The sequence below is a fragment of the Podospora anserina genome, chromosome 7 (assembly GCF_000226545.1).
Source record: "Podospora anserina S mat+ genomic DNA chromosome 7, supercontig 3".
Taxonomy (NCBI): domain Eukaryota; kingdom Fungi; phylum Ascomycota; class Sordariomycetes; order Sordariales; family Podosporaceae; genus Podospora; species Podospora anserina.
Genome location: NW_001914848.1, coordinates 405,757 through 432,861, shown reverse-complemented (window position 1 = coordinate 432,861; position 27,105 = coordinate 405,757). Strand labels below are relative to the sequence as shown.

General features: G+C 53.8%; 9 protein-coding genes across 9 annotated transcripts, besides 1 other annotated feature; 6 read left to right on the top strand and 3 right to left on the bottom strand.

Moving 5' to 3' along the window:
- Positions 1-1,742: 1,742 nt before the first annotated feature.
- Positions 1,743-3,848, top strand: PODANS_7_270 (uncharacterized protein; the record flags this gene model as incomplete). Its single annotated transcript, XM_001905501.1, has 1 exon — positions 1,743-3,848. One exon carries the CDS (start codon positions 1,743-1,745, stop codon positions 3,846-3,848), a length of 2,106 nt encoding a protein of 701 aa, XP_001905536.1.
- An 842-nt stretch (positions 3,849-4,690) lies between these two features.
- Positions 4,691-8,181, bottom strand: PODANS_7_280 (uncharacterized protein; the record flags this gene model as incomplete). The annotated part of the gene is made up of 3 exons (XM_001905500.1): positions 4,691-4,853; positions 5,022-5,923; positions 5,992-8,181. 3 exons carry the CDS (start codon positions 8,179-8,181, stop codon positions 4,691-4,693), a joined length of 3,255 nt encoding a protein of 1,084 aa, XP_001905535.1.
- A 2,365-nt stretch (positions 8,182-10,546) lies between these two features.
- Positions 10,547-10,591: a sequence feature (Short protein (PODANS_7_290, CAP65776.1) was converted to a misc_feature.).
- Positions 10,592-10,703: 112 nt separating this feature from the next.
- PODANS_7_300 (uncharacterized protein) lies at positions 10,704-11,907 on the bottom strand (the record flags this gene model as incomplete). Its single annotated transcript, XM_001905498.1, has 4 exons — positions 10,704-11,341; positions 11,380-11,484; positions 11,554-11,666; positions 11,732-11,907. 4 exons carry the CDS (start codon positions 11,905-11,907, stop codon positions 10,704-10,706), a joined length of 1,032 nt encoding a protein of 343 aa, XP_001905533.1.
- Positions 11,908-12,552: 645 nt separating this feature from the next.
- On the bottom strand, positions 12,553-13,827 carry PODANS_7_310 (uncharacterized protein; the record flags this gene model as incomplete). Its single annotated transcript, XM_001905497.1, has 5 exons — positions 12,553-13,145; positions 13,177-13,265; positions 13,314-13,453; positions 13,508-13,672; positions 13,723-13,827. 5 exons carry the CDS (start codon positions 13,825-13,827, stop codon positions 12,553-12,555), a joined length of 1,092 nt encoding a protein of 363 aa, XP_001905532.1.
- Positions 13,828-14,841: 1,014 nt separating this feature from the next.
- Positions 14,842-15,947, top strand: PODANS_7_320 (uncharacterized protein; the record flags this gene model as incomplete). The annotated part of the gene is made up of 3 exons (XM_001905496.1): positions 14,842-15,021; positions 15,086-15,275; positions 15,352-15,947. 3 exons carry the CDS (start codon positions 14,842-14,844, stop codon positions 15,945-15,947), a joined length of 966 nt encoding a protein of 321 aa, XP_001905531.1.
- A 518-nt stretch (positions 15,948-16,465) lies between these two features.
- PODANS_7_330 (uncharacterized protein) lies at positions 16,466-17,998 on the top strand (the record flags this gene model as incomplete). The annotated part of the gene is made up of 2 exons (XM_001905495.1): positions 16,466-17,344; positions 17,402-17,998. 2 exons carry the CDS (start codon positions 16,466-16,468, stop codon positions 17,996-17,998), a joined length of 1,476 nt encoding a protein of 491 aa, XP_001905530.1.
- Positions 17,999-18,399: 401 nt separating this feature from the next.
- On the top strand, positions 18,400-20,904 carry PODANS_7_340 (uncharacterized protein; the record flags this gene model as incomplete). The annotated part of the gene is made up of 4 exons (XM_001905494.1): positions 18,400-18,580; positions 18,667-18,845; positions 18,950-19,202; positions 19,274-20,904. The coding sequence occupies 4 exons, from the start codon at positions 18,400-18,402 to the stop codon at positions 20,902-20,904; spliced, it is 2,244 nt and encodes a 747-aa protein (XP_001905529.1).
- Positions 20,905-21,199: 295 nt separating this feature from the next.
- On the top strand, positions 21,200-22,332 carry PODANS_7_350 (uncharacterized protein; the record flags this gene model as incomplete). Its single annotated transcript, XM_001905493.1, has 3 exons — positions 21,200-21,522; positions 21,575-21,964; positions 22,044-22,332. The coding sequence occupies 3 exons, from the start codon at positions 21,200-21,202 to the stop codon at positions 22,330-22,332; spliced, it is 1,002 nt and encodes a 333-aa protein (XP_001905528.1).
- Positions 22,333-22,716: 384 nt separating this feature from the next.
- Positions 22,717-25,318, top strand: PODANS_7_360 (uncharacterized protein; the record flags this gene model as incomplete). The annotated part of the gene is made up of 5 exons (XM_001905492.1): positions 22,717-23,227; positions 23,418-24,191; positions 24,250-24,389; positions 24,449-25,042; positions 25,109-25,318. 5 exons carry the CDS (start codon positions 22,717-22,719, stop codon positions 25,316-25,318), a joined length of 2,229 nt encoding a protein of 742 aa, XP_001905527.1.
- Between the last annotated feature and the right edge of the window lie 1,787 nt (positions 25,319-27,105).

Sequence of the window (27,105 nt, the reverse complement as noted above, 5' to 3'; positions counted from 1 at the left end):
CAGGCATAATATTCAAAGTGGGGGAGGGCGGGCACCATTACTCGACGGTCTTTCACGATCGGGGGGATGGCAAGAATAGTACATAAGCCGCAAGACCTGCTACTTCGTAATCTGACGTTGCCCCTTCAATACGCCACCCTACCAAAATCAAGGCAGGACATCCCACTCCACATCCCCTCTCGAAAAAAAACCATCTTGAATTGATAGCCAACTAACAATTACTACTAGGCACATACAGAAGGTAGGAAAATAGGCCCTAAAGTATGTACCAAAGAGAATCCCGATAGCCTCATGTTTCTCCGTTCGCTTTTGGCCTTCCTTTCCCTTTTTTGTCCCTCCCCCCCCCCCCTCCTCCCCCACTGTGCCCAGGCCTGTTCACAGCCGTGGCAGTCGTAGCCTCTCTTTTTCCTATTTGTCCTCCATACTCGGTAAACGGCGAGTCCTTTTGAGCTCAAACCTATGAATGGTTGACGAAGAAAGAAAGAAGACGCTGGAAGAAGCATCAAACCAAGTTCAGTGCAAGTGGCAAGCGAGGATTCCATGGCTGAGGTCCAGTGAGGTGGTGTCGGAGCCCTGTGGGGCAGGCTGCAAGTAGTGGGTGGGTTTGTACCTCAGAAGGTACCTCAGTACAGTAGGTAAGGTACCTGACCTGCTCTGAGCTGCGGGCACAGAACGACCGCGGCGGCACAGCGCCCCCTTGCACGGCACCAGACACAGACAACGACGTCGACCAGGGACAAAGTAAATTAGCAGCATTTGCGGCGACTGGGACTAAGACGCAGCAACGCACCAGCTACGCAACCCAAGTTTCTCACATGGAGCAGGCAAGGTAGACAACCTGGAGAAGAAAAAGGTATGGATGTTTTCACGGATCGAGGATCTTTCTCCTCCTCCTCGTCAACCTCCTCGTCGTCCTCTTCGTCGTCACTTTCCTCCCTTCTTCCCATCCATTGATGAATCACTCTCCCTTCGTCCTTTCCAGGTTCTTCCCAGGCAGCTGCTTCACCACCTCACCACCTATCCAGCTCCTGCAGCGACTCCTACCTTACTACCTTGCTTGTATCAAGAAGAAGAATTGCTGGCTGGCTGGCTGGGTTGGACTGGACTTGGCTGGCTTAGTAGCTCGAGTTCGGGACGTGGAAGCGTATATTGACGGGGTCCCTGCCATGGCTGAGGTCACAACGCAATACACGTCCAACAACACGATTTCACTTCACTCCAAAGCTTCGTACCTGCTGCCATAAAAGGTTGAGCTTGTTGAGGCAGGAGCGAGCTCCTAGTCGTGTGATGCAACAAAAGGCAAAAAGCTTGCAGGTACGAAGCAAAGTGGAAAGAACTCTCTGCGGTTCTCTGCAGTTCCTGGCGTGGAATGTGATTTCGGACCAGCAACCACCAACATCTGTCTAGTAGCAACCGGCTGCTTTTTTCGTTTGCGATTCGGTTCAACCACCACCCCCCCCCACCCCCCTTTTCCAGGTTCCCCCAAAGCTGTCGACAAGAGAAAGAGTCCTCACCGCATGACTTCAATTGCGATCATCTCCTCCTCCTCTTGCTCCTCCGACTTCTTCTCCGCTTCTCTTCGCCAGCCCTCTCGTCACCACCTTCAGCCGGAGGGCATGCACCAGTGTCAACTGCCCGCTCCTCGAGGACTTCGCCTGCTCCCCCTCCATACCCCGAACCTCGGCGACCTGCGAGACCCCGACTACTCGGGTGGACTCTGAACACCACCGGCCGACGAGAACATGGGGACCACCTACGAGATGCCTCACTTGGCATCCTCCAAAAACCACATCCACCACCATTCGACCCACGCCCGACCACCAATGCCCCAGCAAGATCGCTACCGATCCGCCCTGAACGAGCGACCACCGCCGAACGAGCAAATATACAATTCCACCTCACGATGTTCTGCACCTGTCTATCAGCAGCCCCAGGTCCAACAAGCTCCGAGACCAAATCTGCCCTCCTCCTCTGCTGCTCCCGTCGCGGCCTTGCCGAGCTCAACGGTTGCCCCTAACCAACGACGAGGGTCAAACCGGCACTCTTCCCGACCATCATCGCCGCCATTGGACATGAGCCTGGTGTTTCACAGCATGGAAATTCCAGAATGCATCAGCCCGAGGGGTGGGAATCTGGGAGACTTGATGGCCGAGGTCGCGGCTCTCTTTTGGTTCGAGTCTCCGCAGACGTTTGAGACGGCTGAAAAAATACGGACCCTGCCACCAAACGCCGCCATTGCTCGATTGTCGGCCAACGCTGTGGCGACATCCGACTTCAAGAAATGGGTAATGAATATCGTGGACGCTACAAAGATCACCCAAAATGTGGCGCTGCTTGCGCTTCTCTACATCTATAGGCTCAAAATGGCCAACCCCAGCGTGAAGGGTCGACCGGGCAGCGAGTTCCGCTTGTTGACCGTCGCCCTGATGCTTGGGAACAAGTTTCTGGATGACAACACTTATACCAACAAGACATGGGCAGAGGTGTCAGGCATTGGGGTGAACGAGATTCACGTGATGGAGGTTGAGTTCTTGAGCAACATGAGATATAGTTTGCTGGTTTCTGCCGAGCAGTGGCGCGCATGGCTGGACAAGCTCGCCAACGTGTACGAGTACCTGGAAATCGCCAAACGATCACCCTCACCTTCGCCATCGCCGCTGTTGATGCCGTCGCCGAGCCATCGCGCTTTTGCCTCACCAATTCCATCTCCGATGAGCACCGCCGCGATGCAGCCGACCCCAGCCGGGCCCTTTTCTGGCGGAAACATACAGAACAGCAACAATCATGGGCCAGTGGGCTGGCCACACCCCTATTCATCCAACAGTGCCGTTTCGCCCCTTGCCTTGAAGCCAGAACAGCACCTTTTGAGGAAGCGCAGTTTTACCGAAGATGACCCGACCGAGCCCCCTGCGAAGCGTCTTGGCCGTACTGCCCCTGAACAACCCCAACCCATCCACCTGCCAGCCCACCACCTCCCATCGCAGGCACCACCGCTCCAAGGTCTACACGTTGCCTCGCACCCTCCTATCGGCTCTCAGCGACCCATCCACTCTGCTACCGGCCAGAGTCGGCCACTTCCATCCATGAGCTCAGATCAAGGGCGTGTTGCCGTGCCCAGTTTGGCACTGAACACAGGCCATGCTGGTCCCCTCGTGACAACCCAGTCGTTCACATCCTCGGCGGCATACGCACCGCCACAGGCTTCACCACTGTCACTGCCGCCGCTTGTGCCGGGTGTGCGTGCCATGGCTACCGTGTACCCCAATGCCACCACTTATGCGCCCCAGCAGTCTGTGCTGGTTACATCCGGGCCCAGTGTGAGCTCGGCGCCACAGTCGGTGACCACTCCGACAACAAGCTTCCCGCCCATGTCCTATGGCACGCCAACAAAGCGTCCATCTCCCCAGCACCACCTGGCTTCCAGCGCCAACATGGCCGGGTCTTCGCCACTCTCCGTCGACCCCTATGGTCATCATTCTGGGACACCCATGGGGAACGCTGGGGCCACCAGCGGACTGCACACGCCCATCTCACACTCGCCATCGGTTTATCTGCAGCAACGCGATAGTCCCTACAAGCCCGTGAGACAAGTCAACACGCTGCTCATTCCGCCCGCGTCTGCCTTCCTCCACCAGTACCATTTCCAGAACGCTGTTACGCCAAACCAGATGCACTATCAGCCGCTTGGAAGGAGGAACGAATACCGGACAGGCATTGTGCCAGAGTACACCATGGACAGACAGCACTCTTACCCTTCTTCGCAACAGGTGCTTCCCGATCCCGCACCGCATCGACCCCCTCACGTGCCGCCTGTCGGGCGCCCGGATTCATTCCGTTCGCACTACTAAATGTCTGGCCATCTTTTTATTCTGTGTTTTCTCGGCGTCTTTCCTTCACGCCACATTGTATTATTTACGCTTTTCCAGCTCTTCAGCTCTTGTCTTGTTGACACAGCATATGCATTATTCTGGGTGTTGGGGTCGGGACTTGTGCATTTTCGAGCAAGTCACTAGTATTGGTGGACAAGCTACCTATCGATACAATGGTCTTTTATTCTTGTGGCGTTTTGGGAGCAGGTATTCAGTGGGCAGTGTGTTTTTGTCTTTATGGTGACCCTTCTTTTTTTTTTTTTTTTTTTTTTTTTGGTTGGTTCGTCTTTTTTACCTTTTTGGAAGATGAACTTATAATACCCCCGGATAAAGATGGATCAGAAAGGAGTGGGAGCCATCATCAAGTAAATTGGATCACATGGGCGGTGGATTATGGAGAGCGTGGAAGGGATCGATCGCAAGGCTGTTTTTGAGCTCTTGTCTGTAACGATATTTGATGTGGCAAGCGATGCAGCGAGGAAGAAGCGATTGAAAATATACCAGTGGCCCCACGAGCGCTCTGATTTTAGAACGTCTTTTGCGATTTCTCCAACTGAGTAAAATGATGTGATTTGGATGGGGCACGATGAGGATGGTCATTTCATTGAAGAGGAGTTGAATTCACTTGACACAAGTAGTCACTACCATGTTCAACAACTTGCGACACAAAGCCTCGAATTATATTACCCTAAGACTACCACCTCGATGCCTATTTTTGATTCGACCTATTCCTCTCTTTCTCACGCTCTCCCTCTCTTTTCCATGATGTCTTCTTTCCCTTTCAGTGCCGTGCCGTGTTACCGTTCATGAAAGTCATCATTCTATCCATCTCCCTTGTCAATGCATGCAGGATGATGGATGCAGTCAAAGAATAACAAAAAAGGGGGTATTTTGTTTGTGCCATGCCATGAAAACATAAAGATGGTGTGTGAATGTGTGTTGCATATACATGTGTCGTGTGGGGTTTGTGTGGAGGGTAGGTAGCTGAATGTTCAAGCCGTGAGGTCATGTCTCTCAGGAACAATAGAGGGGGGAAGGGGCCCGGAGAACCGTTGGTATCTTTTCGTTTGCCAACTCCCAAAACTTCGAATATCCGATATCCAGTACTACAGATGTTCCGTTCCCGCGTTTCCAAGACAAAATGGACCTCACTGCCCCCGCCTCACCACCCCCGTCATGTCGAGCCTCACGGTGGGACGCTCGATTTCCAGACTCCGACTTGGAACCAAACGACCGCCCGGTGTTCTCGGATTGGCCACATTGACTCGTCCGCGGCGGTGGGCCCGGGCGACCTCATCGTCGTTGCTGTCAGAAGAGTCGTCATCGCCGGCTTCATGCGGCGGCCTAGGTGTCAGCCGTGCGCCCGAAAATGGGTCGACATCGATGGGTCCGATCGTATCATCGCTGTTCCGTCTCGAGCCCTCTTGTTCCAGGTCGTACGCAGCCAGACGTGCAAAGTAGTCGGCCATGCCGTCCACGCTCGGAGTTCCCACGATAATGTCGTAGTTGGGAGGTGGCGTCATGAGCTCCGCCGGCAGCGGTGGCGGCGGATCGTCTGCGTTGAAGGGAGGCGGATTGTATGAGGGGTGTCTCAGCAGGTGAATAGGCCGTGGCTCACGGTCCAGCGGACTTGGAAGACCCCGAGCACGGCTCAGCGAACTGCTGGCCCTGTGCACAGATCCGCCAGTTCGAGCGGCGGACTGTAGGTGGGCAGCCTGGGGCATGCTGGGCAGACCGCCGGCGCTGGTGTTGATGTTGGAGTCAATCCGCAGTCGGCTGTTGTTCAGGCTCGGGGCATCCTCTTCGATCATGGCGAGCGGCGTGGCCGCGTTGGATGAGTTGGGATCCAAAGGATGCGCGTCCGAACAACCGCACGACATCTGCTGTCGTTGCTCGGCAGGGCCGTCTCGCCCGCTGTACTGCGGGAGAGACGTGTTGGCTTGGGTTGCACGGCAGTTCAAGACAGTAAAGGGGCTATCAATGCTGATCTCGAAATGCCGCCGACGCTTTCCTGCGGGATCATCCGGGTCCAAGCGAGAGATGCGCATGACGATCTGGAGTTGTAGTTAGTATGAGGAGCATGATTGGTAAAAAACTTACTTGCCTTGATCCAATGGAAGACATTAACATTCTTCCAGCTGCAATCGGGATGCAAGCGAAGCGTTTTGTCGCGCGCCATCATGTCGCATGTTGGTAGCTGCACGTTCATCTCGATCTCGGTGCTTCCCCAGAAGCTCTCCAGACCAAGGTCTAGTTCACCCAACAAATTGTTGCTCGGATCAGGGAGTGGCCGCGGAGGACCGCCAGCCCTGGCAGCTTCTTGTAGCCGTCTTCGGATAGCCAGCATTCGCGCCTCGTCCCGTTGTTCAGCATCCAGCTCGCCACCGCTCAGAACACGGATGTCGCTGGCCTCGTATTGCTTGTCCAGGGGTTTGCCGGCCACCTTCTCCAGCAATAATATCTTCCTCCCCGAATCTTTGCGCGTAACATGGCGGTCGTTGGTCCAGTACTCGATGCTTTCTGTCACGAACACTTTAAGTTTGTGGACCTGAACTTTTGCCAAGGGCGTGAGCTTGAATGCAATGGGGATTTTGGCGCCGATGGGAAAGCTCTTCCCCGAGATCATGATGTCGTAATGCAGCTGATCTTCCCAGTGGCGGCTGATGGATATTGGCTCCGTCATCTCGAGAGACATCTGGTCGGGGAGACGGACAATCGACACCTCTTTGGAACCGTGCAGGTTCGGCTTGAACGCTCCAGCACGCTCCACCATGGTTTCCAGCTCCCACCGGACCGAGCCGTATTGGAGCTTTGTCGTCTCGAGTTGGTTGTGATCGATGGGCAACTCAAAGGCGTACTCGTATGTGCCGGGGCCAAAAATCTTGAACCCCTTTGCTTGGACCGGATTCGCAAATGGTGACTCGCCCTTTCCAAAACTTCGGGACTGCACAGACTGAAGGGAAAGGCGTTTCCTTTCCTTGGCTGTCAGCGTAGAAGAGTTTCTAGACTTTCCGAGAATATGAAGTGACGAATTGGAGTTGTTGTAGAGCGAGGACATGAGATTGTGATGTGTAGAGCTGGCTTTTGGCACAAATGTGCACTGGCTCCCATACTCCGTCTCCCACATGCCTTCATGCATGGCATGGAAGAATACAAGGGACTGGGTGCGGAGCGTCTGCTCTTCGAACAGGTCCGTTTTGGACGGCGGAATTCCCTCGGGCCACTCCGTTCTGGCCTTGCCCACCAGCTTCAGCGTGACCGACTTGATCTTGACATTCTTGGACACGTTCAACTGCAGCTTTCCACGAAGCAGTGCGCTTGATTGCTGCTGTCCTTGGCGCCTGGAGTGACTGTCATGTTCGAATCCCGTGAGAAAGACATTCGGCTCTGCTAATAATATCGAGCAGGTCAGCCCGCTCCCTGATGCTACAGGCTTCTGAATTTCGGACACCGATGAGCTCATCATGCTCTTGGCGGATCGTATCGACACCATGCTGGTCCTGTTGGATGCTTGAAATGCGTTCCCTCCGAAGGGATTCGGGGCAGTGGCGGTAGCCATGATGGGTTCCTCGACCGTTATCTCCTCCCCACCTGGTCGGCCTGTAGATACTGGAATATCGATCACGGGGTCTTCGACGTAGGATCCTTCGAATCGGGAAAGTCGCCGGGCGAAGCTTATAAAGCTCGACGGGCGGGACTGGGCCCTCGACGTAGGGGTTGCTGTAACTGTGGGCGTAGAGTTCGGCGAGTGGGAGAAGACTGCCTTTATCCTGTCCAACACCTTCCCGACCTTTTCAGCACCAGGTGGCAGTGATCGAAGAGACCGCCGCTTCTCTTTCTTTTCTGACCGCTCCTTTTCCAGCCTCCTCCGTTCCTTCTCGCCCTCCTTCTGAGCCTTCTTCTGCTCTCGGCTCAATTTCCTGGTGGTCTTCCTTGTGGACGTCTGACTCGACTTTGGCGGCCGCAAATCCGGGGGGATAAAACCAGGAGGGTACGAGATGATGTGAATCGAGTGAGGTCGACGCTGGCGAGGCTGTATCAGCGGCGTCGGGAAGCTAGCACTCTCGGTGCGGCGCCTGCGCTCAAGTGGGTGTCTCGGTGTGTAGTAGATGGATCCGTGTGCGGACGAGAAGTAGGGCTCGGGACGCAATCGATCGTGTTCGGTACCTGCAGCAGACATGGCGCCCGGGTTAGAAGTGAGCTCTCGTAGAAAAGGGCACGAAAAGGGCGGTGATAGCACCGGCAAGGCAAGCATGAGCACGAAGAGGGAACGGCATTGGTGGTAGGTGAACAGAAGGAAAACACACAGCATCCGACCATCAGGGGCATAGAGATGTCCCCAGCTCCGTCCAGGAGCCCCGGGGTCGGGGCCACGCTGTAGGCGGACAGAGGATGCTGCGACTGGCCGGCGCCAGCACGGAGGTGCTGGGAAGGACTACGGTCCAATGCGCCTGCAGCGGAACGAGGAGGGGAGGTACCCCAGTGGGGAGCATGGCGGCGTGGTGGAGCATTGTGACGGGTGTCTCGAGAAAGCGCCATGACAGACAGGCATGATGGTGGTGGTGGTGGTGGCCGGGAAGGTGTATGTCGAGACGGTCGAAGCAGCAGAGACAGCAGCAACAGCAACTACAGCGGCCGTCATGGATGATACCGAGTTGAAAACGGGGCAGACGGGGCAGGAGAGGCACACTATACCTCCTGTCGACCGTTCAGGGAAGTGGAAGCGGAAGTGGAAGTGGGCGTGGACGTGGACGTGGAAGGGAAGGGCGAGACATGACGGATGCGGAAGGGGGACCGTTGGGGAGCGTTGCTGGCCGAGAGCACCAGCACCAGCACGAGCACGTACCTGCAACTGAATCATAGCAGCCCCGTTATTATCATCTGCGTGGACTTTGGTGTCTCTGGCTTTGTGCTCGGCGCAAATTGGGACACGGGTTCTGGTACCACCGCAGGCAAGACAATAAGACAGCCGATCAGCTGGAAACCAAAGGGAGGGAGGGCGGCCTGGATGTCTTGGGGCTGCTCTTAAGAGGTTGACAACGGCAAAGAGTTTTTCCCTCGTCTGGGAGAACTGCGCGTGTTTGCACAGCAATGAGGTCCTTTTCTCGAGGGCGGCGTGGAGTGGCGGCCGAGGGAAGGGAAGGGGTATGTGTTAGGGTTCGCGTGCACGCCAACGGGGACGGTGGACGGGGCGATAGAGTAGCGTGGTGATTCGCAAGCGGTGGGACGAGGCGATCGAAGGGTTCAAAGCATGAACGGGTCGATGTTGGACGGATCCGTCACTGCGCGGGGTCCTCGTGGAATGCTGTGATGGGACTTCCTGGAAGTTGGTAGGTAGACGGGAAGTGTAAGGTAGGTAGGGAGGCAGGGAGGCAGGGAGGCAGGGTGGTAGGGTGGCTGGGTGGCAGGCAGGAATTAAAGTTGGGTATTGCACGTTGTAGCACACTAGTAGAAAAATACAAGAATAGAATTGGATTGCATCAAAAAGCCATGTGCTGTCCAAACTTGAACAGGATGGAGGGGAGCAGCCCAGTTGTGCTAGGCCCATGATGACCAGTCGAAAACTATGATGTATTTTCGACGGTGACGGTGGCACCCCTGCTCCTGGTTCGCTGAGACTCGGGCCCAAACCGGGACAGGCCCGGCGGACCAATCAGGAGGATGATCTCGTCCACCTCAGGACCCCCACTGCTCTCACAGACATTGAGCCGTTCCTCCAACATACAGAGTATATCGTCCATAACAATACACACTGACAACAACCGCACATGTGCTTATATATGGAAACAACCTAATGTGTGAGATCTGGGCCCCTCCACTGCCCGTGACGAAACAACTCCTGGGCTTTGACACCGGCCCAACCCAAGGCACAGCAACGAGCAGTTGTCCCATGCAAGCGGCCAAAGCTCCCGCGGGCATTTGCCATTGGCCACTCGCTGGCTGCACAAAGCAGGATTATGCGATTATACACATAGCACCTGCACCCAGTCCCGTCACAAGGCGACCCCGCGATTTCGCTTTGGTTCCTGTGCCCCCACCATCGCCTGTCTGACAGATGATTTCCGCCCGGGTGGAACTTAAGATCGAGTCCTGGATCTCCCTGCCTGAAGTTTGGGCTATCAATGAAAGATGGCTCATCTCTAACCGATATATATATATATAAATAAATTTACAGCTGCAGAAGCAATCTACAAAGAAGACAAACACCAAAGAATTGCGGTGCCGGCCGAATTTTCGGCTGTCGGCATCCCAACCCTGCTGCAAATCAGTTGACTGACGTCATCGGTCGGCGGGGTATCCGTAGGTTTGTCCTCTAAGATGCTCGGTGGCTCGCTGTTGTTGTCGGAGATAACTAGGCACTCAGAGATTTATTACTGGCATTTGTTGGCCACCGATCCAACGGCCAAGGACGCGGGACCTGGCGATCATTGGTGAACCCTGATCTGTATACTATCATTGATGTGGCTGCATATTCCCGTAGTCATCCGGCTTCTGTCCCATTATGGCTGTTTCAGATCATCAACAGGATTATGCCACGAGTCATTCATTAGTGATGGAAAAACCGGGCCGGTAAAACAACAAACTGCATTGCATCTTCATGCCGGGCCCTCCGCTTCCAATTAAGTGATTTTATCACCGGCCGGTCCTCCCGCTCCGGCGTACTGGACTTCTACTACTCAAAACGTAATTACGGCTCGGAACCTGACCGTCCCGCTTAGCATAGCATCTGGGCAAACGTTAGATACCCATCATGACAAGACACGGTTCCCTTGTGTGTCTGCGACAAGGGAAAACTCACCGAAAGCGTCGTTGGCCCTCTCCAATGGGAATTCTTCAATGAGACAGTCGATGTTTTGCAGCTGAGTGAAGGCAATTGCCTCCTCCGAGTCGATAGCATGGCCACACGGCCACGCCTGAACAGACAACCCATATCTCAGCTGAGTAGGTAGACAGGCATGAATTAGCAACTGGTTCAACACCAAACCTGCCAGGCAAGCAGAACAGTTCACTTACCATGACTCCAGTGTTGACGCTCACATCGCCCGGCACACTCAGGATCAACAGCTTGCCCAGCGGCCCCAAGCCCTGCATCAACCCAGACATTGTATTCGCGCTGGGGCTTGTAGTCACCACCAGCGAGGCGCCCCCGAGCCTCTTCAAACCTTCTCCGGCGTCGACTTTGGACGTGTCGATGTATTCATGTGCCCCCAGCTCGTGCGCAAAGCTCTCCTTGTCAGCGCCCCTGGAAATGGCCACCACGCGATATCCGAACTTGTTGGCGTATTGGATAGCTAGGTGACCGAGCCCGCCCAGCCCCTGGACAGCCACCGTCTCGCCAACACCAACGTTCATGTGCCGAATTGAGTTGAAGACGGTCATGCCGGCGCAGAGAATAGGCGCGTACTTGGCGGCTGACACTGTTTCGGGAATGGGGACACCCGCCTCGGAGCGCAGCAAGACATACTCGGCGTCTGGCATTGTCAGTACGTTGGATTCACTGCCCACGGACTCGGCCAGTAACGGACGGACTTACACCCTCCTTGTTTGGTTTCTCCGTTGACAACCTGGTTATCGCACATTTGGTGGTACCCCTTTTTGCAGGACCGACAGGTGCCTTTCAAATTGATTGTTGGTCAGCAATCTTGGCTGCTTGCTGCTATGTGAAGTGATGGGTCAGACAAACCATCGTGTCCACCATGCCATCCGCTTCCGATCCTATCGCCAACCTTCCAGGTGCTGACATTGGGTCCTACCGCTGCTACCCGACCAATGATCTCATGGCCGGGAACAATGGGACTATTAGTCTGTCAGCATCCAACGATATTGAACAGATTGCAGTCTGAGAGGGGAAAAGTCCTTACAATCCGCCACCCATGATGTTGTTTTGAGCAAACATATCAGAGAAGCATACTCCACAGGCTTCCACCTTGACCAAGACTTCTTTTGGTCCGGGTTGCCGAAGGGGCACTTCTTCTATCGTCAGGGGTGCACCGGCTGACCGGAAGACAGCTTGCTTGTATGTTTGGGGGAGTGACATCTTGGCTGAGAGTGTTGCGTACTTCGTTTCTCGAAGGGATGAGTGCTCAGAGAGAGAAATAGAGTAGACAACTAGTACGTATGCTTCAATTGCAGACACTTTGAAGAGAAAAGCAGTCCGTGGAAGGTGGCTAGAGGGTGTATTTAACTGTGATGGAAGGCCTGCTGCCAAAGCAAGCAAAAACACACGGGCTTAAGCCATCGGGTCTGAATTCAATCCGACTCCGTCTTATCGTGTCCCTGTCCAAGTCCACCCTCGGGTTTGGATACTCGGCTTTTGCCGTTCAGAAACATGTATCCTAAAAAGGTCGAGGGTGCATATCAAGGAGTTGCACACTGGCTTCGGCTTTGTTGCGAGCTATAAATCCGATCGTGCCTCTGATTGGCTGTGGTGATGGATATGGCAACAAAATGGGTAAAACCCTCTTGCGTACAAGCAAATTGGATGGAGCTGTACATAGGCAGCTCATTATGAATATCGAAAGATCCAGTCCGCCTTTTCGATTCCAAATCAACCCACATAGAGTGGCTGAGAGCAAAGAGTAACGCCATGACGTTGAACGTTGGGAGGGTTCATGATGCAACATTAGCTCAAGTTTTGTGGTAAGAATATAGCATGCGTTGCTGTGCTACCCTAGGCCATGGTCTAGGAACGGGGTGGCGTGTCCTTTACCAAAGCACCCATCGCCGCCGCAGGATATCTGGTGCCATACACTTCAGCTTTATCGATCGCCGCTCTCACCTCCATCTCCTCCTCCTTGGTAAGCGTCTCATAGACTGAATTGGCTCCCCAATTCTCCTCCAGATATGCAATCTTCTTTGTTCCCGGAATAGGGAAGACGAGGTCTTGCTTCATCATCCATGCCAGAGTCAGTTGACCGGGCGTACACCCCTTCTTGGCTGCAATCTGTTTGATCTTCTCCACCAACTCCATGTTCTTGGGGAAGTTCTCGGCCGAGAAGCGAGGAACTGCCCGGCGGAAGTCGCCCTGCTCAAAGTCGTCCGCCGAGGAATACTTACCCGTGAGCATGCCTCGGCCCAACGGAGAGTAGGCAACGATGGGGATCTTGAGGTCGCGGCAGGTTTTGGCTAGGTTGAGGTCGGGGAACTCAATATCTCTTGTGAAAGGGGAATATTCGATCTGGTAAGCCCTGATGGGATGAATCTTGCTTGCGCGGATGAGTGTGTCGGCACCGCATTCCGAGAGGCCAATGTGGCGGACTTGACCAGATCTTGGAGCTTGGTCAGCATTTCAAGCATCTTGTGAGACTGCTGGAAGTTGGGAGGAGGGCATACTCGACAAATTCCTTCATGGTCTCAATGACATCTTCGATCGGGGTTTTGCCGCTGATGCGGTGGCTGTTCATTTGTTAGATTGGGAAGTTCAATGTGCTAAAGGGGCCATACCAGTACAGCAGATCGATGTAGTCTGTCTTCAACTTTCTCAAGCTCGCCTTCACTGCTTCCCTGATGTACTCGGGCTCATTGCAGAATTCTCTCGTGCCATCCGGCAGCACTCTATTGCCGAACTTGGTGGCTAGGAAAATCTATTTCTCGTGATAAGCTGATGAGTCTGGATTAATCAAGGCTGTTGAGACAACAACACTTACGTCTTTTCTCTTCCCAGTCTTTTCAAACCATTTCCCAAGCAGGACCTCGCTGTCTCCATACAGAGCGGCCGAGTCCCAGTGTGTACATCCGATCGCATGAGCGCGGTCGAGAAAAGCGAGACGCTCATCGTCAGAAGGGGGGGTTCCATAGAATGCTGCATCACAGCTCAAGTCAATTCACACAGTTCAGGGGTAAACAGGGGGTGAGGTGACTTACAACTCAGGCCCATCAACCCTAACCCTAGAATTGGAATCTCTGGGCCACCAGGGCCCAAGGGACGGGTGGGAATGGTGGTGCTATTTCCGGACATGTTGGAAATGATAGCAGAAGAAGAGGTACTATTAGAAAGAGGTCGGTTTGCCTCTCATCACCACCTGGTACATATATTTTCCTCTCCTTGAGGTCATCGGCCTCGCGTTTGCAGTTCGCGATTATGGTGGAGTTTGTGGGGCTGGCCGATACAATAGCTGACGGAGAATGACTTCCGACTGTGAGCCAAGAAGTGCAGTCCATGTCGATCAATCTCAAGAAGCTCACAGTAAACAGCTCGGCTCGTCAACTATCTAACATAGTCCTGGCCTTTTACTGGCTATAGTACTAACTAAGCCCCTTCTTTAGAGAACCTATTTAAGTCAAACTCAATACTACCTACTCATTACCTTGTCATTACCACGAAGAGTCGACAACTGGGCTCACTAGTTTCCACGGTCCAGCCATGAGCATTTGCCTTACCACAACACCCGGAACCGCTCAAAACCTACAGGTCAGAGTCATTGGACCACTTCTTCCAGATCATGGATAAGAACAAATGGCTGGCGAGACCTGTGGTACCTGCCCGTTCATATTTTACATCCGGTTGTGTCCTTCCACTTCGGGCTCATACAGCAAGAAACGACGGAACCGTGAGTAATCCAGCCACTCTGGTCTCAGTTAGATCGCCCCTCAATGTCTGATGGAAAATGGTGACCAATCCTTTGTAAGTAAATACTAAGCGACATACGGTCCTTTGTCCGCGTGTTGGCTGCAGGTAGCGACAGTTGATTGCATGGCCGCTTATTAAGCGTAGAGGTTGGTCATGAGTGCCATGCCTTATGCATGAACGGAGTTAGGTAGACAAAGTGATATACAGTCAGCAAGACCTATTATCTAATACGGTTCAAGAGAAGGGTGCGGCGCAGTCAGCGTTCTGCAGTGAGGTGTCCAAAGGCTATAAGAGGAGGTCACCTCTTCCAAGCATCGTACTTCTCCAGGCAATATAGTGCTACAGTCTTATCCCTATTCTCGCCCGTTATCAATAAAACTACACGCTTTTCAATCTATCAAAATGTCCACCAAAAACATCATCACCGTCTTTGGTGCCACTGGCACCCAAGGTGGCTCTGTGGCAGACATTTTTCTTCAAGATCCGAAACTCAAGTCAAGCTGGAGTGTTAGGGCCGTCACTCGCGACACAACCAAGGAGTCAGCCAAAAAGCTTCAGCAGAAAGGTGCCGTAGTCGTTGCTGTAAGTCTCTTCCAACTGCTCTCATCTTCGCTCAGTAAGGTATCATAAAAGCTAATCTGGCCAGGCCGACCTTAATGATAAGTCCACTTTGATCAAAGCCATGGAGGGGGCCTCGGCTGTATACGCAGTCACCAACTACTGGGAGAAGTGTGACATGAAGCTGGAAATTCAGCAAGGAAAGAACCTTGTCGATGCTGCCAAAGAGACTGGCGTCCAGCATTTCATCTGGAGCTCGCTTCTCAACATCACGAAATGTGAGTTCCCAAACTGTCCTCTCTGAATCACGTGTGTAAGGTACCTAGCTTGAGCTAACCGGCCATGTTCTTGTAGTGAGTAATGGAAAGTTGCCGAATGTGTACCACTTTGACAGCAAGGCTCTGGTGGAGGATTACGCCCGTGAGGTTGGCCTCCCAGCCACCTTCTTTCTTGCAGGAGCCTACATGTCGAACCTTCCTGGTGGCATGTTCCGCCGCGATCCGCAGGCCGATAATGCCTGGATCTTGAGCCTGCCTGTTTCCGACCAAGCTGTTCAGCCCCTGTTCGACGCAGCCGCCGACACCGGGAAGTTCATCAAGGCAGCTGTACTGAATCGTGACAAGGTTCTCGGCAAGCGTCTCCTTGGTGCCACCAGCTATCTTACCAATGCCCAGATTGTCGAGGGCTTCAAGAAGGTCTTCCCCGAGGCGGGAAAGACAGCAAGCTACAAACAGATACCCGACAAGGCTTTTTACGAGGCTCTTACCAAGTACCAGGGTGCACCCGACTTTGTCGCACAAGAGATGCTGGAAAACATGCATTTGTTCGAGCAGTTTGGCTACTATGGTGGAGAAAGTCTTGACGAGACACATGCGCTTCTGGAGGACAAGTTGACGACTTGGGAGGAGTTTGTGGCAAAGACATCAAAGTGGGGAGAGGAGCTGAAGTGATGGTGTACATGATTCTGTGCGCGTCGTCCCTATCAGTGGCTGATTGAACCGTTCGGATCTCATAAGCATGCAGTTTCCCGACTGTGCCAATGGAGAAGGATTGTGTACTGGTGGGCTTGATGATAATTGGTTATCAGGTATTCAAGCTCGCAATGAAACGAACAGAAGCAAGCAGGTAAACAGCTTCCAACAAACCATAGCCACACCTCAAAGATAGTCTAACCACAAAGAGAAAATGCTACTGTCCTCTGGCTTCAACAACAATGTTGGTGTTGGTGGTGTGTATTGATTTATAAGCCATCGACCCACTTGATTTGTGAGAGATGATTTATCCCCGGCTCACCACTCACGTCCGACAGACTGAGCCAACACCTTATTACTTGTTTGACATGGCACTCAAGACCGAGATGGCGTTTTCAACGGCAAGGATAGCGATCGGTGGTGGGCAAGATGGTGTTACAGGTGAGCCCAGAAGTCTGGTCCGCGTGTTTGCAGAAGGAGCAACATCGAGAGCTGACATGCAACACGACGACTTTCCAGAAGTTGTCAGTTCCACTCCAGGCGCACAATCGGAGTGCCAACTACAACGATGTGTCTTTCCCAAATCCGACCGCACCATTCAGCTATCATGGCCCCGTCTAGGCGACAAAAGACGAGCCATGGTGGGTCAGTCTCCAACACCGCGGTCACGGTCTTCAACCGGCACGAGGAAGCAAGCACACAAGAATTCTCAAACTACAAGGATCGTTCATGTTTCCCAGAAAGATCTTGAACTGCACTACTACCTGAACGCCTCTGTGGGAAAAGGGCATTCTCAGCCAACCCTTGAGCCACCCCTCGCATGGAATCCATCTGTAATCAAGGCTCAAGACGAAGACCTCCTTCAGCATTTTCAAAAGTCGGCCTCAAAGTCGCTGGCAATATTTGGCCACGACAGCTTCGAGCTGGGGAACGCCCTCATTCGGATTGCCTTGGCAAATACTTCGGCATCAGCTACCGCAGTTCTCCAGTGCCTTCTTGCGTTTTCCGCCTTACATCGGGATGATGTCCATTCACAAGCGTTTGAGCTCAAAATCACGGCACTTCAGGCATTGGGGGCTGCATCGTCCATCACTCCTATTGGTGCAACCGACGCAATCCAACATGTGGCTGCAGGAATGCTCTTGTGTTCTTTTGAGGCGCACAAGTCCTCTTGCACTTCGGGTGAATGGATCATTTACCTGGAGAACGCTAAGAAGGTCATCCACACTGTCGGATTGGATAAGATAGAAGGAAACACAGACCTGGCTATGATTCTTGACTGGGTATACTACCATGATGTGCTGGCGCGTTTCAGTCTTCAACACTGGCAGAAACAGACTGCTGCAAGCACAGGATCGCAAAGATTTTTGACCAAGGTAAGATCAGGATGATATTTTCACGATGTAGCCACATACTCTAACAGCACACCACAGCCCTTCAATGTTCAGTCTTTGGCTACAGGTCTCATCAAGCTTCTATCTGAAGTCTGTGATGCATTTTCGGCACGCCCTGCGACTGCATTCAACGGGAAGAAGTCGTCCAAAGAGACGGAAGACTACAAAAACTTTCTCCAGATTCTTGATTGGAGAATTCGTAGTCTTCCCCTATCCACTCCAGGGACAACTGTTTCCAGTCCAGAAGAAAGGGACTCACTGCTACTCCTGGAACTCTACCGACTGGCACTCCTTATATATCTCAATCGAGCGTCCAACAACCTAATCAATCAGTCCTTCAGAACTGAAAAGCACATTGCCCAAGCCTTTTCAATTTTGCCCAAACTTAAGTCTTGTGATAGACAGTTCCCCGTCTTTATCCTCGGATGCGAGGCAAGAAACGACGAATACAGAGCAGTGATTCTTGACCTCATCGCAAGGGCGGAAAAGGAGGAATCGTCGAGGTCGTTCAATCACGTTAAGCTGCTTCTGCAAGCTGTCTGGGCGCAGGATGATTTGGCTGAGGGGGAGGTGGACTACTGGGAGAAAATCAGCCATGTCATCAGCTGCTGTCGGATAACACCTTCTTTTGTATAGATGCCTTGGCTGATTAGAGAGCATCAAGTATCTAATGCCCAATTATGTAGACATCTACCTACCTGTTCAAGTGTGTTCGTGGTGAGAAACCAAGACTCCTGCCGCCAAGGTGGTACTCGGCAATCCAGCCCGAAGTCAAGAACGCCTAGGTGAATATAACCGGTAAGCATGTGGCTGTGCTGTAGGAATTAACTACCAACAACACGCCATGACGTGTCGAAGGATTTCGCTTGTTGTCGACCCATCCTCGTGTTATGTGGTTCTCTGTAGATCGCACGACCGCAGTTGGCTGAGTAGAGGTTTGTGTAACAATGAGAATCAACATAAAAGAGCCCCAAGCATATCTGCCAGCAACTCTTGAAACATATCCGGCTGTTACTTACCCTTGTTGACATTGCGCCATGAAGTTCACTTGTCTTGGAGTGGCATCGGTTGCCTCGCTGGTTGTCTTTCCGTTCCAAGCCTCCGCCCACCCCCTCGATGTCCACAACGCGCAAGTCTCTCGCGGATGGACAGGTGTAAAGGAGCCATGCAAAGAGATCCAGGAAAATGTCGCAAAGTGGATGATAGACAATGATATCGGTCAGTGCCATATTTTCCACCTTGTCTCAATACAGTTGAATGTATCATTGACACTGGGTACTTGGCCTTAGTTCCTAAAAACCTAGACGGGGTTTTCCGACTGCTTCAACCACCCGTCCCGCCTTCTCCTATACGGCCATCTCTTGCCTTTGCGTGCCTTAAATCTATCCCTCTTTATGCAGATGTGGCAAAGAGCCATGTTGACTATCTTGCTCCTCTCGTCGAATGGCAAAGCACAGTGGACTACTTGCGTAATCCCCCCAAGGTGAGAAACAAAAATGCATTTCGACGTTGTGCCCAACATTAGGGAATCCTAGGAACTTCTGGGATGCTACTGGAAGTAATTTATGCTGAAAAAACATGTTGTAGGGCTATCTATCCGAGGCTGTTGACTTGACTCAAGGACTCAAGGACATCTCGGCAAATCTTCAAGGTAAAAAGCAAATATATTCCAACATGTTCGACTTTTTAGCGGATCTGCATACTCTCCTTAGCACCCGTGTTAGGGATGGCCACTTTAGCGCCAGGTCATTGCTGTTGGAGTTGTTTACGTTTGAGAGATCTGTCCAGTTCGTTTCGATATCTCAGGATGGTCTCGAACTACCAAGCATATATCTCCGTGGTAATGGATTTCTGTTTTATATCCCGAGTTTTGATAAACAGACAGTTGCTAACAGTATTCCTTGTCTGGAGACGACATCAAGCACACCGGTGATGGGTATACTCCTTCTCCAGTCGTATCTATCAACGGCGTCCCCGCTATCGACTTCTTCCTCAAATCATCCATCCAAAGCAGTGGCAGCCACGATCCGGATGCTCGGTTCAACACTTTGTTCCCAAGTGTTTCCAAAGACGCCAATTTGAACCACATAGAGAACAATGATATCTACATTCTCGGTCTTGAAGATGCCACAAATGTAAAGCTCCAGAATGACACCGTTCTTCGCTTTGACAACACAGCTCATGTGCGCGCAAATTTCTCCGATATCGATTCTGGAACAAGTTTATACAACGCCTACGGCCAGGGGAATGGGACGACTCCCAGCACTTGGGCGCAGATAGCCTACGACTGGGCGGACAAGAATTGGACTGCTCCCCGTAATGGGTTTCCGACCCCCTTCAGCACAACACCAAGCGAGTCGTTGCGGACATTCTTGCTGCCAGAAGTTGCTTTTGAGGATACTGCAGTGCTTGCCCTCAACAGCTTTGTGGAAACGCAGAGCCCTTACGACCCTTTGGCCTTGCTCTCCTTCCCTGCAAGGGTCAATAACGCTACCAAAGACTTTATCACGGCAGCCAGAGCTTCGAATCGTACAAAGCTCATTCTGGACCTGCAGGGAAATGGCGGTGGGCTCACCGACTACATTACCATCGTCTACCTTCATCTCTTTCCTGTCTCCAACCCAGCCGCGCCATACAACTGGCCCCTCTTGCATCAAGTTCGAGCCCACCCTCAACTCCAGTGGATAGGGACCGAGCTCGAAAAGCTTCAGTCCAATAATACTGCACTCACCGCACCTCTCCGCAGCCTCTTGAACCTATACCTGACGCCCAATGGCACTCGATGGTCCTCCTTCCAAGAGTTCTTCGGCCCGGTTGTCGACTCAAAAGGTAACAGCTTCACCAACCACTCTCTTATCAACGTAACCATCAACGCGTTTGAGTCCTTTCCCTTCCCACCCGTCTCCCCTGCGCCGCCCTTCCGTCCCGAGGACATGGTCATCGTCACAGACGGCGAGTGCGCATCTGCCTGCGCCATCTTCACCTCGATCCTCGCACACATCCACGGCGTCAAAACCATCGCCCTCGGCGGCCGTCCTCTGAACCAGCCCATGCAGGCCATCGGTCAAGTCAAAGGCGGACCGGTGTACAGCTTCCAAGACTTCGTCAGTCCCGACCCGAGAAACGCCTCCACCCCTCTGCCTCCTGGAGTCAAGCTTCCGGTCAACGGAAAGCCGCCTCTCCGGATTCCGGTCGGTCTCCCGACTGCGGCGAGAGACACTGGCGGGGCGAACGTGGGGTACAATCTGGGGAACATGTTCCCGTATGATCTCGAGAAGGGGGAGGTTATTGGGGACAAGGAGGTGCCGCTGCAGATGAGGTATCAGGCGGCGCATTGCAGGCTGTTTTTTACGTGGGAGATGGCGAGAAACATCACTGCCATTTGGAGAGCTGCGAGGGAAGTTGCTTGGGGGGATGGAAAGTGCGTGAGAGGAAGCAGCACGGGGCGAGATGGAAGGATTGGAAATACAACCTTGCCGTATAGCAAGGCGGTGGAAGACAAGTACAAGTTGGGGAAGGGGCCGGGAAGTGTAAAGAGATAGAAAGTAATGATATTGACACTCGGCTGCAAACAGGCCTCCCTGTCTGAATGTGTCTATTGCAGAATTACAAAGTGTTCTCAAAGGAGTGTGAAGTCGATACCTTCGAAGTCACCCCAACACAGCTGTCGGTAAAGTACTTGCCAGCTGCTGCCAGGCTTTCAAGCTGCCAGCGGTGGAAGGTGGGGTGGCTGCAGCCAATGGCGTGGAGGGGCTTGGATGCCGGGATATTTCGAATTGGAAACCGCCGACCAATTTTTGAGAGAGCGCAGAGCGATCACGACAGCCCACCGCCGCGATGCCCCCCAGATTACCGTTTGCGCAGGCGGCGCAATGCTGCAGAAGGGCCCTCGAGGTGGCGCCAAAGCAGCCATCTCTCGTCTCCCTCTTCGCCGCGCTGTCTGTGCAGACCAGGAGCGCCTCGATTCTCGCCAGCCTCTCTGACAACAAGGGTGCCTACCACAAGCGCATCCGCAGAGGTCGTGGTGCCTCGTCCGGCTATGGCAAGACGGCCGGTCGTGGTATGAAGGGTACAAAGGCCCGCAACAAGGTCAACCCGTGGTTTCAGGGTGGTCAGACTCCCCTCATCTTCAAGCATGGTCAGAAGGGCTTTGTCAACCAGTAGGTATCTCTGCAACATCTGGAGGCACTGGGCTAACATACCATGCTTCAGTCGCGCGCCGGTAATGGCCGAACTTAACCTCGACCGACTGCAATGCTGGATCGACGCTGGCCGCCTGGATCCCACCAAGACGATTACCCCCCGCGAACTTGTGAGGTCTGGACTGGTTGGAATCAAGGATGGGATCAAGCTTCTCGCCCGTGGAAAGAACGAGATCAGGACACCGATCGACATTGTCGTCTCCCGAGCATCGGCCTCTGCCATCCTGGCTGTCGAGGCCGCTGGCGGCAAGATCACGACGAGATACTACACAAAGGCGGCCATCAAGAACCTGGTTGCCGGAAAGAGCGTCCACACCGACAAGCCCCTTCCGGTCGGACCCGAGCATGTCGAAAGTGTGTTGCAGCAGGCGAGGACGAGCAGAAAGCACTTTTACCGGTTGCCAGACCCGACGAGCAGATGGGATATCGAGTATTACCGGGATCCTGCACACAGAGGGTACCTGAGCCACACGTTGAAGACCGGCGAGTCGCCCAGTTTGTACTTCAAGGTGCCTGGGGAGAAGGCTCTTGTGGGCAAGAAGTCGAAGAAGTCGGCCGACGCGAGCGAGGAGAGGCTCTTTTAGAATCCAAACCAGGGCCAATTGGGGCGGTGTATTTTATAATGACAAAAATGTACTGTATGATGCCCGTGTTGTGAAGCATTTATTCTACGCAAGTGCCTTTAATGTTGATTTCCATGCTGGGCTGTTCCATGTGGCTGATGCGCCAGTTTGTGGCGTAGTCTGCAACGGTTTCTCCCAAGGCTAAGCACAAGTCAAGCACAAGCTATCCCTGTCCGGCCACGCTCCGTGTGCAGCAGCAGCAGCAGCAGCAGCAGCAGGAACTGGTTTCGTCACAGTCGGTCCAGCCGCCAGCGCCCCCGTCCAGGAAACATCGAGTCCTCCAACATCTCCAACATCCCTCGCCATCGTGAAGAAACAAAACACCCCATTTAGCATCGTTGCAACATCGCTGGCACTCCAAGGACCTTTCTATCCAATGCATTTATGATATTTGCAGCGCATCGCGACAGCTGCTTTCAGGAATCACCATTGGTCTCTGGCCATCAATCACGTCGCACATAGTCTTGCCTTCTCTTCAACCTGCTTTTCAATCTGATACCTACCTATCTACCCCATTGTCCTTGTTGCCATGTCTCTTTTTGGAAGCTCTCTGCCAGAAGCTGCCTCGTCAGGCACCGGGCCCAGCCATGTCGCAAACAGCAAATCATCGCTCTTTGAGGACGAGTCGCCCATGACTAAATCAACATCAACGGCTCTCTTCGCAGACGATGATGCTGGGTCGGACTCGTCGCCGTGGGACCTGCCGACGCCCCGCAAGCACCACACTCGTGCCGATCTGATCCGCAACCTGCTGGCTTCGTCGGATGTGCCCGACAGCTACGTCGAGGTGTTCGACGCCGTGTCCCGCGAGGATGGCAGCGGAGGCCGCATCACGTCTGGTGGCGTCGCGAGAACATTAGCGGCTGCTAAGCTAGGTGCAGATGCCCAGGCACGCATAATGGGGATTGTGGTTCCTCCCGGCGGCGGCAGCGAGGGCATCTCGCTGGAACGGGGCGAGTTCAATGTTCTGCTGGCCTTGATTGGTCTGGCCCAGGAAGGCGAGACGGTTAGCCTGGATGGTGTGGATGAGCGCCGCCGAAGTGAGTGATGGGTTGCCCCGCCTCTCCACATCATTGTTGTCTTTCGGCTTTCCACTACAGTGTCTCTTCGCCTGTTGCATCACCTTATCTTATCGCCAGCATCCCACGAGCTGTCAACCACCTCGATTGATTTCCCTCCCGCTGCATCCTTGCGCTTATCCAAGCTAACCTTGTTGCGTCAACTCCCCAGGTCTACCCCAGCCCAAGCTCCACGGCCTCGTCGACACCACACCAGCCCTGCCCCATCTTGCCGAACTGGGTGCCAAACCGCCTCAGCGACCAGTGTCACCACCTCCTCCTGCGTCGGCCCACAAGCCGCTTCCTTCGCCCCGCCAGCATCGCACCATTAGGAAGGCGTCCATGGACTACCCAGAAGATCCGTGGAACACGCCCGACGTGCACAAGAACCATAACCACGCCCCCGAACCCCCGCGATCCAACGGCAGCGATGTCCCCGGTACGGCACCCGTTGAGAACGGGAGCGGCTTGTTCAGCACGAGCCCACAGGCTACGATGCCGGGCCGCACAACGTCTACCTTCACCACCAGTGCACCTCCGTCCGCTTCGGGACCAGTAGGAGAGTCGGCAGGCACCTGGGGATTTTTTGATGGGAACCCGTCATCGGCCGGTGGTTTCAGCAGTCAGGGTGCCATTCCCACTGTTCCCTTTGCCGTCAACGAAGGGGCGCGTGAGCCTGCGATTGTTCAGCCCGTGGGCCCGACTCCTAGCAGGACCATTGGAGGCGGGCGAGCAGGCTCAGCTGTGGAAGAAAACATACTGGTTACCTTGATGCCCGAGAAGGAGGGCATGTTTCTGTTTCAGCACCACAACTACGAGGTATCCAGCACAAGACGAACCAGCAAGGTGATTCGACGGTATAGCGATTTTGTGTGGTTGTTGGACTGTCTGCACAAGCGATATCCCTTCCGAGTGCTGCCGCTTTTACCTCCGAAGCGGGTTGCAGGTGCGAACACCGTGATCATTTTGTGATTGCGACAGCGAAGGATGCTAATAGGATGTAGTCAACGGAAACCATCTGTCCAACGACGGGGCCTTTATTGAGAAGAGACGCCGCGGTCTGGCTAGGTTCCTCAACGCGCTTGTTCGGCATCCAGTCCTGAGCCAGGAGCAGATGGTCATCATGTTCTTAACCGTCCCCACCGTGAGTAACATCCCGGCCTTCTTTGTGACTGATGTCGAAGCTGACCCAAGGAGCACCAGGAACTGTCGGTTTGGCGGAAGCAAGCTACGATCTCCATACAGGATGAGTTTGCCGGCCGCGCTTTGCCTCCAGGGCTCGAAGATTCCCTCCCACAGACGCTGGAGGAACTCTTTAGTCGCACTCGTGCTGGCGTAAAACGGAGCGCTGAATTATACATTACGGTTTGCAACATCATGGACCGGCTTGTCAAGCGCTCTGAGGGCGTCGCCGCTGACCATGCCCGGGTTGCGCTGACCCTCACGTCCTTGACCGAGGCCAGTGCCGACACATATGCCACCGACACCAACGAAATTCCCCTGCTGAATGACGGCCTCCAAGCAATGAGTCGTCATCTGCGCACGGCCCAGGGTTTGCTGGAGGACGAAGCTCGTGCGTGGGACGAAGGTGTGTTGGAGGACCTCAAGCGCCAGAGAGACGCGCTGGTCAGTTTGCGAGATCTTTTTGATCGTAGGGAAAGACTCGACAAGGACAATATCCCTCAGCTGGAGCGCCGCATTGCCACAAACGAGACACGGCTTGCTGCTCTGCGCACCAAGCCAGAAGGGATGGTCAAGCCGGGCGAGATGGAAAAGGTGGTGGAAGCCATCATCAAGGTTCGTTCGAGGTTCGCTTGCAGTGGAAGACCCAGAACTTGGGAACTAACCAAAGGGCCACTCTAGGACAAGGAGTCGATCGTCAACCAGCACAATCGGTCCGTTTTTGTGAAGGAATGCATCCGCGACGAGTTGCTCTTTTTCCAGCAAACCCAGTACAACGTCTCGCGGTGGAACCAAGATTGGGCTCAGGAGCGCGTCAAGTACTCGGAGATGCTGGCAGACAACTGGCGCCGGCTTATTGATGAACTTGAGGGCATGCCACTCGGCGATTAGAGGGCTTGCCGAGACATGCGCTCGCTCCAGCGGAGTCGGGCGATGCGTGGTGAAAGGCGCGGCGAGAGGCTAGTGAGTCCGAAGACGCTTCAGATACCACCAGATCTGAATGTTGTATCGGACAGCGATGCTCGGAGGGAGAGCAGCCACAACACGATTGGCTCGATTGGATTTACTTGGCTGTCCCAGGCCAACCGTGATAAGGGTACGGAAGACGTAGGCACAACACGCCAAGCTACAACGATTGGAGGAGTTCTGTGACGGGCAGCAGGATCAACACTTGAGACTGAGAGCATGAAAGCCAGCGAGGATTGGGCATGAAAGTATAGACTAGGTGCAGTGTTGGCTGAAGCGGCGGTTTTGCTTTCGTCGTTTCTGGCGCTGTTCACATCATTCATGGGCGGAGTTCATTTTATGTCGACTTGGGATGAACGGAAGGCTGTATATATGAATACCTCTGTTTTGCTTTTTTTTGCTTTTTTTGTTTTTTGGCAGGGACGCCGCCCAGTGTTGCGATACCCCTTTACTTATCAAATCATTCTCACACTTGCACTGACACAGACGAGATTGACCAGAACCAGGTAGATGTTTCGTTCTTAATAATGCTCACGGCAAAAAAGATGAAATATATCGGCCGAGACTATGCCACCAAGGCCGTAAATGTCACAGTAAAATGCATCGGCAGCTCCACGCCGGGCACCGTGACAGCTGCGCTAGTGGTCTGCCCGAGATGCGGTGAATGGGCCTACCAGAAACAGCCCCCCCGGACGGACGCCAAGATTCCCGCCATACGGCGGCGATAGCGATAGCTGCTTAGCGATGGTCGATGCCTTACCTCAGATCCACACCCCGAGCTCAAGGGACGGGACGGAACCTGAAGGGGTCCCCGCCATGACGTCCATTTTTCAGCCTTGCCAGCCCAAGGCGCCGCATTCCGGTCTGACGCTTTTTGAAAGCTCAACACCCATCCATCCATCCATCCATCCCATCCATTTCTTTCTCGCCGTGTGAGCCACCTCAGTAGGTTTATATAGCAGTGCCCCTCCCCAACTGTTGCTTCGACACCTCCGTACTGCCCTGTCCGCCACAAGCGAATACACCTCTCTGTCGCTGTCTACTACCCCGCGATTCGGATCTCAGACCCGAACAGGCGTTTAGGCCCTTTTCGACATCCCCCCCTTTCGCTTGGCGACCGAATCCGACCACCAGTCTTCCCCTCTTCTGCCTGCACCGAACGAAAAAAGACACGACTTGATCGCCTCGGCAGTCGACATCTAGGGCTTGTTTTTTGACTTCCCACTGCTCTATCCGCCCCAGTAACGATAACGGACGCCGCCGTGCCATCCATCCATCCAGCCATTCCCAGCCAACCCCTCCCGTTTGCGAAGAGACCTGGGCTACTGCCGCCTGTGCGATACCGTGCGGATTGCTTCTTGTCCTGCCCTCGTGTTGGACAAGACCTTGGAGGACGTCGAGCGTGCAGGGCAACATCCGACAGACAGTCAGTCACCGTCTTACGGCCGCGGACTGGGCTTTATTATTTGGGTTCTGTGCCAGCAGCCATGCCGTCCACAACCACACAGCGGCGCCTGGCATCGCAGTTTGTCGAGGCCACAAATGCGTCTCGTGAAAATGCGCAGCTGGTGGGTTTAACTCTCTCTCTTCCATCCCTCCCTCCCTCTCTCTCTCTTTCTCGTCCCGTCATACCGTATGGCCGAAAAGACCCCCTTCTTTCGGGCCGATATCAACTATTATGGACCTCTATCCTTGCTCCCGCATGACCCGCG